At 40.1% G+C, this 13,740-nt stretch overlaps 1 protein-coding gene across 2 annotated transcripts in view; it reads right to left on the bottom strand.

Moving 5' to 3' along the window:
- Nucleotides 1–4,255: 4,255 nt before the first annotated feature.
- EIF4E3 (eukaryotic translation initiation factor 4E family member 3) overlaps nucleotides 4,256–13,740 on the bottom strand; it is a 71,722-nt gene continuing 62,237 nt past the window's right edge. For both annotated transcript variants that reach the window (XM_036101747.2, XM_078076081.1), the window contains 2 exons: nucleotides 10,644–10,799; nucleotides 4,256–6,273 (listed from right to left, as the gene is read on the bottom strand). In XM_036101747.2, coding sequence (XP_035957640.1) covers nucleotides 6,227–6,273; nucleotides 10,644–10,799 — 203 coding nt within the window. In that variant the 3' untranslated portion in view covers nucleotides 4,256–6,226. The remainder of the gene's footprint in view (nucleotides 6,274–10,643; nucleotides 10,800–13,740) is intronic.

Here is a 13,740-nt window from a genome sequence, read left to right as displayed (position 1 = left end):
CTTATTGCTGCAAAAGGCTGGAATAAAAATTACTGACTCATAGAAGCAACTTTCACATGTATCTGAACATCAAACACAACACACAATATAAAATCAAAAATAACTAGAACAGAAAAGTTTTCAGTCTGACCTTAAAAATACTGAGCAAATCACTAGATGAAGCCAGATCAAAAGGAAGGGCATTACACCAGCTTGTAGCCATATGTGGAAGGGCCCCAACTGCATAGGGCACAGATGGTATACAATGGGTGGGGGTGGGGGGCACAAGCAGATCCAAAACATAAGGCAAATAAACCTGCTTCGGCTTACACACAGGTAAGACAGTTTGAAAGAATGAATCATTTTGAACGCAACTGATAAGATTTTAAATTCGGGATAACTGGTGCTAGATGTCCCAAGCTAAAGTGTGCTCACCAGTTTAAGCTCTGAAATCCTTTGTGTAGTAATTTAGATGAAACTAAAATCTCAGGGAGGATACACGCAAGGGGATGGTAACTTGTTATTAAATGATAACTGAGTAGTTAAGACTTTAAAAAAAAAACCAAAAAAACCACACTGTGGTTGTGAGCCATGTTACCTGATTAAGGTCTGAGAAATGGGGGGGGGGGGGATTTAATGCATACTCACAAAATTAATAGCTCTATTTGAAAACAGAAACCCTACAAGTTTTATTAAAATGTTCAAAGTCCCCATTCATCATATAAGGTAAAGTGCTAAGATTAAAAATTTCACCTCTTTAAACTTTCTTAGGTAAAAACACAAAACGTACCATTGATTTTCTACAGAAAACTCAGAAACGTTCATATTTACTTCATGCTTGTTTCTCTAAATACAAAGTTGGCAGTTTTATAAATCTCAAACACTTGTTCGAAAATAAAAGTTTCAGGAGAATTCTCCCACTTCAACATCAGGAGTTGAGATTTTCACAAAGAAATCTTACATTTCATAAAATGAGTTGATAGCTTTTTTAGGCAGCAACCCAAACATTTAACACAGATTTCTTCAACCTCGTGGTTTCTGGAGGACACAAAAGCATAGAATATCCAAAAGGCTATTTCATTGGATATTCTAATTAGTACATTCAACACACACATATACAATGGGACTCTAAATTTTAGCAGCAATGATGGACAAAAAAATATTGACTTCACGATGACTTTTGATTATCATTCACATGGTTTTAGGGAATACTTACTTGATTTTTTTGATACTTCTTTGTATTAAAGAATCCTTCCACTTTAGTAATGGCTTTGCTAAGCTATGTCTAGGAGTGACAATTTTAGTGGAAATTCATTCCCAGGCTACTTTGAGAGTCATTTGAACAGTTTTGCGTTATTTTACATGCAATTTTATAGCTCTATAATGTTCATTTAATCTTGTTCAATGATGCTGAACCCCAGATGCCATAAGATATTATAGAAAAGTAGTTACTGCACATATGGAGTAACTACTTTTTCTGAACATTAATTTCTTTTCTCTTAACTCGCTGAAATGGTATTTAGAAAAGAGAAAAGCCGCCCCTCTGTATTAAAGGTTTTATATCAGGGACTTTCAGAGATGGGCTACTTATTACCACTGTGGTCCTGGCCATAAAGTTCTTATTTACGAGCATCATCTTCTCAAGTATTAGTGATAATGGTTTTCTCCAGGGTTGTTGGTATTAAAATTCCAATCAGGTCACCTGAGAGCTTGGGGGGTGGGAGGCTCTCCTCATTTGTCATAGGCGGGGGTTGGTATGAACAGGGGTTCTCAAAATGAGATCTGAGGGCCATCCACATTAGAATCACTGGGGCTCTTGCTAAAAAAGGCAGTTATCTAGGCCTCCCAGACCTGGTGAATCAGAACCTCTAGGGTCGGGGCTGACAAATGTGCATACTGAGTAAGCACCACGATGATTCTTCTGCATGCTACGGGGTGAGAAGCACTGGTAGATGATCTCGAAGGTCCCTTCCACTCTAAAATTCAAAGACTCGGTGAGTTTTCTTTTAGAGATGGAGTAGTGTCAGCAAGATGAGAGTATCTCTACAACATAAGATGGTGACTTTTAGCCTGAACGCGCTAGCCTAAGTAAGAAGTGCTCACAGATTTGGATGTATATGTAAAAATAGAAAACAGAAACAGAACAGCATAATCAGGTGTGTAAAGAACCTATGTGAGCTTTCTTCCTTGGGACAGGACGAGTGAGAGAACCCACTCTAACTCCTACACAGAAGCGTAGGTTCAAAGGGCTCTTCACCGCGCCCCCATTCCCACCTTTTCCCTCTCCACCTTCCGACCCCTCTCAGTTGTCGAGGTCATTACCCAGGCTCTTATAATCCTGAGTTGCCAAACTCTTACGTAATCTTTAATTGGTCTGCATACATTCTTTTAAGAAATAAACTACCCACAGGCAGTCCTCTACTCTCAGTTGTTAGGAGGGAAATCACACAGAAAACATGCAGCCTAGGAAAGGTGAAGAGCAGACTTACAATTTTAAAGGGGAGTTCCATATTTAGAAAGCCCTTAAAAACCCAAAAACCAAACCCTAATTTTACTTCTCCCTTCAGGCACAATATTGGATGAAATATTTCTGGTATTTCCTATATGTTAGTTTATTTCATTCTTTCTCTTCATAACCGCTTAGAGGCTCACTGAGAGCCTAAGATTTGAGATTTTTAAAGCACATCCAGAGAGTTCTATCTTTCACCCGTTTTTATTAGGTATAGGAGAGCTAAACTTCTATTGGTGGTATCTAACCACATTTTTATAAAACCAGAAGAGCAAAATGCACTCGAATCTTAACATAATTACACAAACATAGCTGGATAAATGATGCCGCTGAGCCAGACTGGTTGGCTGGAAGGCAGCGCCACCATGTGATCGCTCCAAATGTTGTCACTTTCGTTTACGTACAAAAGATGGGACCTTCTAGGAGCTGGGCTTCTCACAAAGGCCCACCTCCCGTCCCAATAAGGTTATTTTCAAACACCCAACTGGAGCATTGCTTTAGTCGCTGAGAGTCGGAGGGAGAAAATGAGAGGATACCTGATCACGTACGGGCACATCAGTGGCCAGACAGGATCAGGTATGTAGTGCTCGATTGGGGTGAGCTGTTTGGGGCTTAGGTTGACAGGCTTTGGACTGTTCTCAGTTTGAGGAACCTGGACTGGGCATGTAGCCTGCAGTCTCTGATGCCCAGCTCTGCTGCTTGCTACCCCATGTCCTCTCACGAGGGACGGGTTTGGTCAAGGCTCTGCTAGTAGCCGGCAGGTGTGTCTACTACTCAATGATACCCAAAGTTTCGTTCATCTGTAAGGTCTTGGAACTGTGTGTATGTATAGGCATGAGCTGAAGTCAAGAAGAGTGTTGAGAAGGAGCCGAGTTAAACTATTTAAAGTTTTACGAGAGTTGTGTTTTTCCTTTTGCGTTTTCTTGCTGTCAATTTTACCATAAATTTAATAGCCACATTATATCAAATGTACGTGTTCACTGTAAACTATCCCCTCGTTTCAGAAATGTGGAAAAGTCAGGCAGGGAATCTGTAAGTGGAGTAAGTCAACACTTCCGGGATGTGCTTACAGAAGAAAAGTGAATACAGAGACAAGTTACTTTCAGTGGGTATTATCTGTCCTTATGAAACGGGTGTAACTTCCCCAGTGTAAGCAAGCCATTGTGATCTAACAACCTAGTATGGGGCAATGGGAGGAGAAAATGCATACTGGTTTCCATCAGAGACCCTGGCTCTGCATCCAGACCTAAGGAAGGACAAAAGCGAGCAAGTCAGCGCTGTGACTTCCATACGGCTCTCTGTAGAGAGGACAGGCTGCACCTGCAAGGTCCGGACTGAAAAATCAGGATCTTCCTGCAAGTTGCCACCACCACCCCCACCCCACGCCCCCAAGCATGGGTACACTGCCCTAAACAAAAGTCACATGCCCCACAAGATATTTCCTTGTATCTCAAAAGAGTATTAGCTTCTTTAATCCAAGAAGGTAATGAGAGGTTTTTAGACTGATTAAATCAGATTAGTTCATACAAAGTCTATTAGGAACTAAATATTCAATTAAAACAATTTCCAAAGCAAAATCTGACAAAATCCACTCTTAAAGTAATTTAGATAATAGGTTCTTAACATTTGGCAAATTAAATCCTTCTCACGGTTGGTATTTTCTGCCGGGTCAGAAATAGGTGCAGAAGTTCTCTGGGACAAAAATCTACTTTGTGCGTTAAGCCATGTGCCATGATCATCAACAACAGAAACTCGAGAACACTAATGTGAGCCTAGCATTCCTATTTATTTTTTTTCTTCAAAGGCTACACACATGCAGAAGCTGAACATGTCATCACAATGCTTTAAATAAAGTTCAAAAAAAAAAATAAAAATACTTCAAATCCATTTACTTGTGGAAATATATATGACAATTAAAATGAAGATAGGTCAATCATCCTTTTTTTTCCTAATCTATCAGAAAAATATATTATAAAAAAGAATTTAACTTCATGGTCAGAATAATTTTTTAAAAAATCCTTGATGAATAACTTAAAAATAAGTTGGATGTTAGTACAATGTTTAGAGAAGCAAGTTCCAGGCTTTTGAAAAAGGGGTCTGATATCCTTATACCTCATTCTGAAATCACTGAAGAAATTCAGTTTAGAAACAAAGGAGTTTTTAAAACTACAATCATTGAGGTTATGGTTGATGTGGTTAGTAATGCAAGTGAAGGGCACAACTTTTATAAATAGATATTGTTGAAGGTCCTTTAAAATGTTTGAATGGAGAATTTTATTTACAAACACAGGCTGGAGGCTTGAAGTGGCCCCACCTCTCTCTGCTGGTCAATACTGCAAGAGGGATTAAAAGTCCTGGGTACAACGAAGTTCTGAGCACTGGGCCCTTTTTGTGAAATGTGTAAGCATGCACTAGCTCCCTGGACTCAGGAAAAGCTAGCAGGAGGAAGTGTCTTCAAATGGCCCTGCTTTTTCAGGTAAAAGCAGTAGGGAGGCTTGGCAGAGTCGAGAGAGGGGAATTGGCACATTTTTGAAAGAGTCTCAGTGTTCCAGAGGGTGGCCATTTTCTTCTGCTAAAACTGGTATCTCTTTGGTAACATAATACAATATATATCAACAATTCCAAAAATTAATATCAACAGAATGCACTCAACGTTCCACTTTGCCAATGTTCACATTCATCCTGGAAATGAGATTTACCTTGCTGCTCCTAAATGAAAAAGGCAGGGGAGAGCTGCCCAGGCAGGAGGACCATCAATTATTGGAAATGACATACAATGTGAGCAGGAAAAAGGGATAATCTAACAAAGTGTGTTTGAATGGATTTGGAAAGCCCTAAGTGGGCACACACACCCAAAATTCAGAAGCAGCTTTAATGCAAACAATTAAAATATTACCACCTCTTCAAATCAGAAATACAAGGTCTCCTACCAGGAGAAATCCATTGCTACCACTCTATGCCTATCCTTTGAGAAGGCCAAATCGAAATTCGGATTAGAAATACTTCCACAGAGGGTGTGAAGACCTAGAGTTGGATTTATATCCTGAAATACTCAACTGTGATTATAGTTTTCATGTTCGGCAACCCAACTATTATTTTCCTTTTATCGCAAAAAAAAAAAAAAAAAAAAGTTTAAAAAGGAAAAATAAAAGATGTGTGTGCTGTCAGTGCAAAATCAGATTAAGTATGGTTTTTCTTTTCCCTGGGATAGAAAAAAACAATGCCCAGTGCACAGTGTGAAGGAATGTGTCACAACAAATAATCAAGACAGGTTTCACCAAGCTAGTATTCCTCCAAGTACAGTGTAGTTTTCAAAAGCAGTATTGTCACGATTAGGCATATTCTCATTAACTAGGTACAGCAGAGCTACTTAAAGGGAAACCGATTTCTTGTGCCTCAATGAAAGGGGAGTGTAGAAAACAATAATTAGACTGAATAAGGAAATTTAAAAGGACAAAAAAAAAAAAAAAAAAAAAAAAAACCAACCCAGAGTGAAAAGAACAGAGAATTTAGAAGGCAAAAAAAAAAAAGCAAGTAATGTGATGGTAGAAACCCACACAGTCCCCCCCCACCCCACCTGCCACTTTGAGCCCTAATTGCCCCATCTGCAAGGACAGAAACCCACTCTAAATGGACCAGCATCGAGCTTCGGCAAGTCTTCTCTTCACTCTCCCTCCTGTTAAGACCGTTTCCAAAACCAATCAGCAAAGGACAAAGAATTCTTTACAGAGTGTGCAATTAGTGTTTTCCACGTCCACCTTCAAAAGCATGATGCTCTTCATGGGCTAAAGGACAGAAAAAAACAAAAAAGAAAAAAAGGAAAGAAAACTTTAAGCAAAGGATGGGGCAACCCTTCTCTAAGGCATCTCATTCAGTTTCCCCAAAGGCTGGCAAGAACGCAAATACCTTTTTGTGCCAGTAACTGTTAGCTAAGGCGTGCATTTCCTGAGAAACGTAATCATGAAAATTAAAACAAGGAATAAACAAGCAATGGGCATGCTGCCTGTTTCTGCTTGCTGTGCCGAGAGGATGAGTAATCCCCACAAGCTGATGAAGAGAATATGCGGGGCCTCCAATGCTACGGGGGTGGGGGGGTGGGGGGAATGCACCCCACGGGATGCATGGGGTGGGGGAACCCAATGTTACCCACACCAGGGCCATGCACAGACCTATCTTTAGAAATAAAACAAAACAAAAACAAAGCAAAGCAAAGAACAACACAAGGGGGTAAGCAATCCTATCACATCCCCCCACCTCTGAGCACCCTCTGTGGGAAATGAAATTTCATAAAACGGATGGGTCTTTTATTTTTTCCAATCATGTTTTTAATTTTTTTTTCCAGTCCTATTGTCTGGCTTGCAAAATCACTAATTATAGTTAGGGACCCTAGAATAAAAACCTGCGCTATCAAAAATATTTTTCAAAGACTTAAAGTGTTATAAAGTAGAAGTGGGAAATGAGACATTCATAATATATATGCCATTTTCTCCAAGGCAAAAAAGGCCAAGTGTGAAAGTCCACTTCCTGGAATCTGACTAACCATCACCATGAAGGAAGGGCAGATCCTCTTCTCTTGAGGGGAAAAGTCACTGCAGCTTGGGTCTGATAAAGCCGAAGGCAACTCAGAATTCTCTGTGCTTTGTCTCCCTACACCCTCCCCCTATGGGCAGTGAATGACGTCCTGGGAAGGCATGGATGGGCTGGCCCATTTCACCTGTCAAGCCCCTTCCATTTCTCTGTTTTTAATATAGACTAAATTCTTCAGACTAGTGTCTAAAGGGGTGAAGTGGTGGGCAAAGGGACCATTTTCCCTTCAGGATCATCCTGGATGTTTGCCCCAACCTGTTCTTCACTTGGATAAAACCCTGGCAGAAGCATACCTACAGCTCCCAGGGTTACCGTGTGTTGGCCAAATTCCTAAGGAGAGCCTACAATCCCAAATGATTGAACTGAGTGCTTCTCGCATGTACAACTTTACAAATATTTCACTTTTTTTTTTCTCTTTAGAACAGATTTTTAGGGTCGGTACCGAAGCAAATATGGTCTGTTCTGCAGTAAAATATACAGTGCTGCGGGGTCAAGTGGAGGAAGCCCAGATCTCTTAGCGATGCCAGGCTCCAAGTGATAAATCGAGAGATTATGGGCTGTCCGGAGATTTTTATGACTCTGAGTGCGAGGGACAGTCTGTGGTGGTCATGGCTGAGATACTGAAGTCCTGTCACTGTGATGGGCTATGAAGCTAGCAGAATAGAACCTTCAGAACTGGGGGAGTTCTGTGAGACAGAAGTTCTTTTTCAGCCTTGGGTGAGCCTTGGTGGAAAGAGAAGATAGAATTCTCGAAACCAGGAGTCAAGAGAACTTGCTCCGGAAAGGGGCAGAGAATAAATATTTTACGCTTTGCAGGCCACATGGTCTCTGTCCCAACGATGAACTGTGCCACCGTTAGGACTAAGGCAGCCATTCACAGTATGTGCACAAACGGGCACCGCTAGGTGCCAATACACTTTATCTATATATGGACACGGAAATTTGAATTTCATACAATTTTCATGTGCTACAAAATGTCGTTCTTCCCTTGATTTTTTCCAACCATTTAAAGATGTGAAAACCATTCTTAGCTGCAGCCCCTACCAAAGAAGGCAAGGAGGGGGCAGATTTGGCAAAGGGTTCATAGTGCGCCAACCTCCGCTCTAAATAATTCTCACATCAGAAAAGATGCCATTCAGCTGCTCTGAAGAACATAACAGAATGGGTGTGGGGGGAAGGGGAGCACTGGGGTGGGGGGAGGGGTCTCTACACTGTGAGTGTCTCCATCAAATAATTAATCTATATCCAAATCCTGTATAACTTAACAACAGCCCACTCCTCATCTCCCCTGCTGGAGGCCTTGACCGAATACGCTTGGGCTCTTTCTACATAGAAAATCTGCCATGTCACCTGGCTTCTGTATGCTTGTGAATACTTAACACCAGGATCCTATTAACAAGACAGAATAAAAGCATGGAGTTGGCCATTCCTAACTTAGCTCACCCTACGACTGTTCTTCATCATGCTGTGATGAAGATTTCTGCCCAAACCTCATTTTTCCAAATCAATTCTGCAGCACGTGGTGTATAATAATCCTACTGAGTAAAGGACTGCCTGCTTTATATAAAATAAAGAGAATTGCTTGTTTTTTCCAATTCAAATTTTTATCTGAATAATCTTTGAGTCTTTAAATGTTAATTTATGCCATTAAAATATGGATTTCTACAGAGACCCTAGCCAGTTCTGCATTACTCACAAACTTCACAATGGCATCTATCTTTAGGTCATCTATTCAGCTTGATTCAACTGGTCAGGTTGCCACTTCTCCCCCTTATTTGGCTTGCCCTCCCCCTCCCCCCAAGCCATCACAACAACTAAGCAGTGACTCATCCTTGTTCAGTCTTACCTGAGTATTACCACTGCCCTAACAACTAGGCTAATCACTGTGAGGCTTAATTTTCTAGTGAAATACTCCTATCATCTTGGACCTGCTGCTAACCGTGTTACTTGGAAATTTAATCAGAGAATTTTGAAGTAGAAGGAACCTTGGAGATCATTTAAGACCAACCTCCTCAATATTTTGATGAGAAAGTAAAAGGACGAGAAGGTGTGACCTGCTCGAGGTCACACAGTTGAAGGGGAACAAAAATTCAAAGTGCCTGACTTGATGATTCCAAATTGCTTCTCTCCTCTTTTGAGTCAAATGTGGGGCTGGTTCAAAGGTGGTAAAGAATGCTGTAGCCCCATTCATAAATGGCCCTGAAATACACTTCCTTCCAGAGAGTTAGTCTTGTGAAGTAGAAAAACAAGAAAAGACCCTTGGTGACCTTTCAATTAATATCTGGGTTGAAAATACAACTAATGTTCCCCAAGGACTGAAAATTGCATCTACAAATGTGCAATTTCCACACTGCACAGCCAAGAATCAACTTCTGCAGGGCCATCTTTCTGTCTCTTTTATTTAAACTTTCATTTAAAATTCAGAAGCTAAGCACTTGCTGAATATCTGCAGCAACATATCAGTCTTGTTACTTAAAATCTAAATCATTTGGTCTGTGATTTTATGACTCCTTCGAGGGAGGCCTTTGTTTTAATAACTTCTATCATACCAAGACAATCCCAAAAGAACATTTGATTTTTTTTCTCCTTTTTGGCAAGGGGTTGGGAAAAGTGAAACAATAATGGAGTGTATTCCAACAAGACTAAGATGCACTCCCCAGCCCACATCGGAAGACCCCTGGATTCAATAATACATCATAGTTTAATTGGGAGCCTTTTATTTTTCTTTCTTAGTAATTGTAAAATAATACTTATCATCAAAGGCATCTTAGAGTCAATGAAATGCCACACAGTTAAAAAAAAAACTGGGTTATTGACTCTTGGAATGGTTTGGAAAACAGGAATTTATCAGATGTATGTGTAGGACTGTCAATACTTTTCTTGAACTCACTGTTAAAAGTGTAACCTGCAGTTTGATCTACCAAACATTCGTTTAATAGCACTAAGCTGTTTTCATTATGAAAAAGATGACTTTTTCAAAAGAGCACACAAAAGCAATGAACATGAATCATGATGGAAACAATGGGTCCACACACCTATTCATACTGTTAACATTTCACCACTGTGCGTGAATTCTCTTTCGTTCTGTGTCACGGCCTTCCATAATGAGGAAATATTAGCATTTCAGTAGAACATTCAATCACCCCTGCTCTCAGAACAAGAGGTTCTCCACAAATACAGATGTTATACATTATAAATTCCTGTTTATGAAGGGATGATTGAATATCTACCTGCCAGCTCATATAATAACATTTTTGTTATTGTTGCTTCAAATAGAAGGTAATTTTTTTCTGAGAATGACAAATTTAAGATCAGGTTTAAATTTCTGAAATAACAAATACAATACGTATCACCTTTTCTGAAACATGTGTTTAGGTGACAATAAAATCGCATTTTAATTTCTTGAGACTGAACTTTTTTTTTTTTAACACGTGTATTTTATTGCATTATTTTCTGAATCATAGAATTTTGAGTGATTCTGCCTTCACCTCATTTGCAACATAGTCTCTGTCTTTAAAAGTAATGATAGAATAAGCTAGAAAATAATAACTGAAAATAAAGCACTTACGTTTATAAAATACTGCTTTAAAAGATATGTGGGGCAGAAGTTCATAGATCTTTTCTAACACGGTCGCTTCACCCACTAAAGAGGCGTTTACATTCCAGACTTGGACAACATCTTCCCGGTCCCGAACGCTGACACTGACTCCTATTACTTCGTCATCTGAGGGGAAGGCGGGGAAGAAAGAAATGAGTGATAATTCCAAGTCTGTCTGTATTGTTTTTTTAAGCACTTATCGTCTTAGCTGTAAGTTATGGATAAGATAATAAGAAGAAGGTGGCACAAGAGAACACATAATAAACACTGTTTCTAAGGGGAACCGCTGGACAAAAAGCAAGTTAGTGGACAAAAGCTGCAACAGGTACATCACATTTATCTAGGGACTTAGATAAACATCATGTTCCAGGCAAACGAATTTTCCAGATAAGTAATTTATCCTTTTTTAACATGTTACCAAAGCTTTTTGACTTATTTCTTAGTCTGTTTTGATGAGACTTTTTCTAAAATGGGTTGCATAATGCTCTGTCCTCTGAAAGCCAAGTGAACTCAAATGAGCTTTTCCTCGATGCTTGACTGTCTTTGTTAAGAACAGCAAGTATTTCTCCTGACTTCCTGCCAAGTGTTCAGAGATCGTGGGGTGGTTAGTGCTATTTGCCTCAATACTAACTGGACCCAGACTGTGTGTTCCAAGCTGCTCATTCCGTTTTTGTGTGGTTTGCTTGTCTGCTCCTTCCCTTTTCATTCTTTCTGCTCTCCAGTGCTTCTCTCCAGCCATTCCCCTTCAGGTTTTGGCATTTTTGAACTTTGGGCTAGGGAACCAATGACCATCTGTCAGCACTGTATATAAAGGGACAGTAAATATCTTCTGAGTGTGACTCTGCTATTCTAGTACTTCTGTGAATGGACATTAAAGCATTCATCAATACTGATTAATGTAGGTCTTTCATTTATTTTTAACTAAATTCTGGGTTGGGGGCCACTCTGTAGATATTTGGGAATGGTGGCTAGATAAGGAAGGCTCTGTACCATCATATGCTTCCTTGTACCCACTTTGTGTCTGTTAATTTGTGGCAAAATGACAGGAATAAAGGGTTTTGACTCCCACTTTATGTGCTCATGCCACACCAATGAAACAGGGTCGGCTCTCTGTACTTACATGCTCAGCATCTATAAGTAAAATGTGAAAGATGAGCATTATCAAAATTAGGAAATTTTGCTTTAGTTAATATGCTTTTTCTAATTTGCCTGATTTGCTCTAAATCTGTGCATCTAAATATTTATACCATCAATTTTTCCAATTGTCTTCTGGGGGTTAAAACATTCTAGTATTTTGATACAATTTAAAAGGGGGCATGTCTAATTTACTAAAGGAATTCATCTTTTGTAAAATAATTCCTTTGTTTCCTCCTTCCTTCCCTTTCCTCCTTCATTCCCTCCCTCCTTCCCTCCCTTCTTTCCTTCTAAATGTGTATGACTTGACACTAAATGATGCCATTTATTTCAGTGTTTGAAAACAGGCAAAATCAGCTTATGGTATCAGAAGCCAGATTGGTGACCACCTTTGGAGGAAGGGAGGGGAAGGAGGGATTCTGGGAGGTGAGTAATGTTCTGCTTGCTCCCTGATCTGGATGCAGTTATGGGGATCTGTTGACTTTGTGACTATTTATCAAGCTGTACACATTACAATTTGTGTACTTTTTGGTATTTTTGTCACATTTAAATCAAAATTTCCAAAAAAATAAATAGGACCTGATCCCGGCCATCCCTTAGCCAAGAGAAACATTGTTGCGTCAAAAATTTGTTTTAGTTCAGGTTTCTTATTTTTGAATTTACGCCTTCAACGGACACTTGCTCGACCTCACTACCAGAACTGCTATGTGAACGGAAAATCTGCGAGTGAAGAGGGAAGCCCCACGCATGCCATTCTCATTACCCTTTTCAAGAATGGCCATGAAGACACTAGATCAGCCTTTCAGGGAAACAGCGGCATTCTCCGGTCTTTGGGGATGGCCCATTTCTACACTCTTGGCCAGAGGGTTGTAAGTGATGGCTGCTGGATCTGCTGAGCCGTCAGCATTTCAGTTTGGCTTGGCTTTCGGTAACTAGGCGGCTCCGACTAGCATAGCGCTTTCAGAAGCGCATGGTCAAAGGCTGCAACTCTTATGCAAAGGCAGATCCATCAGCAATCATGTAATATTCATAAGTAGAATCGACCAGCAAAACCCTAATTATTTTAGGGTGCTGGCAGTATAAGAGCTAGGAGGAGCCGCTGTTTAAAGATGGGGGAAGTGAGGCCCAGAGAGACTGGCTGACTTGCTTCAGGTGGTAGAGTGGGGGTAGTGGAAGAGCTAATGCTTAATAGACAGTTAATGGTGCACCAGTTTCCTAAGTCAACCACGGAATAACAGGCCCTCTTTACTCAATCCTGCCTGTTTATTATTAGACTATTTTCCCGGGTTCTGGAAACAGGAATAATTCGCACAGGAAACTTCCTCTCCCAGGGATTAATGTGTTTATAATTATACCTAGGACGCATTTTTGGCTCCATAATGTGAAGTTGCTAACTCTTCTCTGTTAAAACAGAAGGAATCTGTACTTTTAAGACAATTTCATCTTCACCTGGGTTTTGTCTTAAGGGAATGAAAGCTGGTGAAATAAGAAGCAAAACAAAAGGAGAATTATGGAAACTGCTAGTAGGTGAATTTGAAGCTTGCCATGGCAGTGACTCAGCCTAGGGGTGCCCCCCAAAGATAGTACCATCTAAGACATCTGGGGACTAATTAATCAGTACTAATTAGCTAAGAAAAAATTTTTTTAACTGAAAGCTGAACAGGTAAAGTATTATTCTAAATGTTACCTCAGAAGCCTTCTGAAGGAACTAGCCAAGAAGAAAACAAATCGTTAAACAAGCAATTCAATTCTTCTCCTCTTTGAGTGGTTTCATGATAAAAACAAAGCAAAATAAAAATGGACTTACAGAGGCTCTGAGAAATTCACTCAGTATCTGGAAATGCCTGAGGACCTTCTATTTGAGCTTCAGGTGTGGGGTTACAAGTCCCAGTGGTGAACCTCTGTAAGTCTCTTTGAGCAGGGGCCCAAGAGC

This window comes from Halichoerus grypus, chromosome 1 (genome assembly GCF_964656455.1).
Source record: "Halichoerus grypus chromosome 1, mHalGry1.hap1.1, whole genome shotgun sequence".
NCBI lineage: Eukaryota > Metazoa > Chordata > Mammalia > Carnivora > Phocidae > Halichoerus > Halichoerus grypus.
The sequence above is the reverse complement of the archived record's forward strand: the minus strand, read 5'-3'. Positions and strand labels throughout refer to the sequence as shown.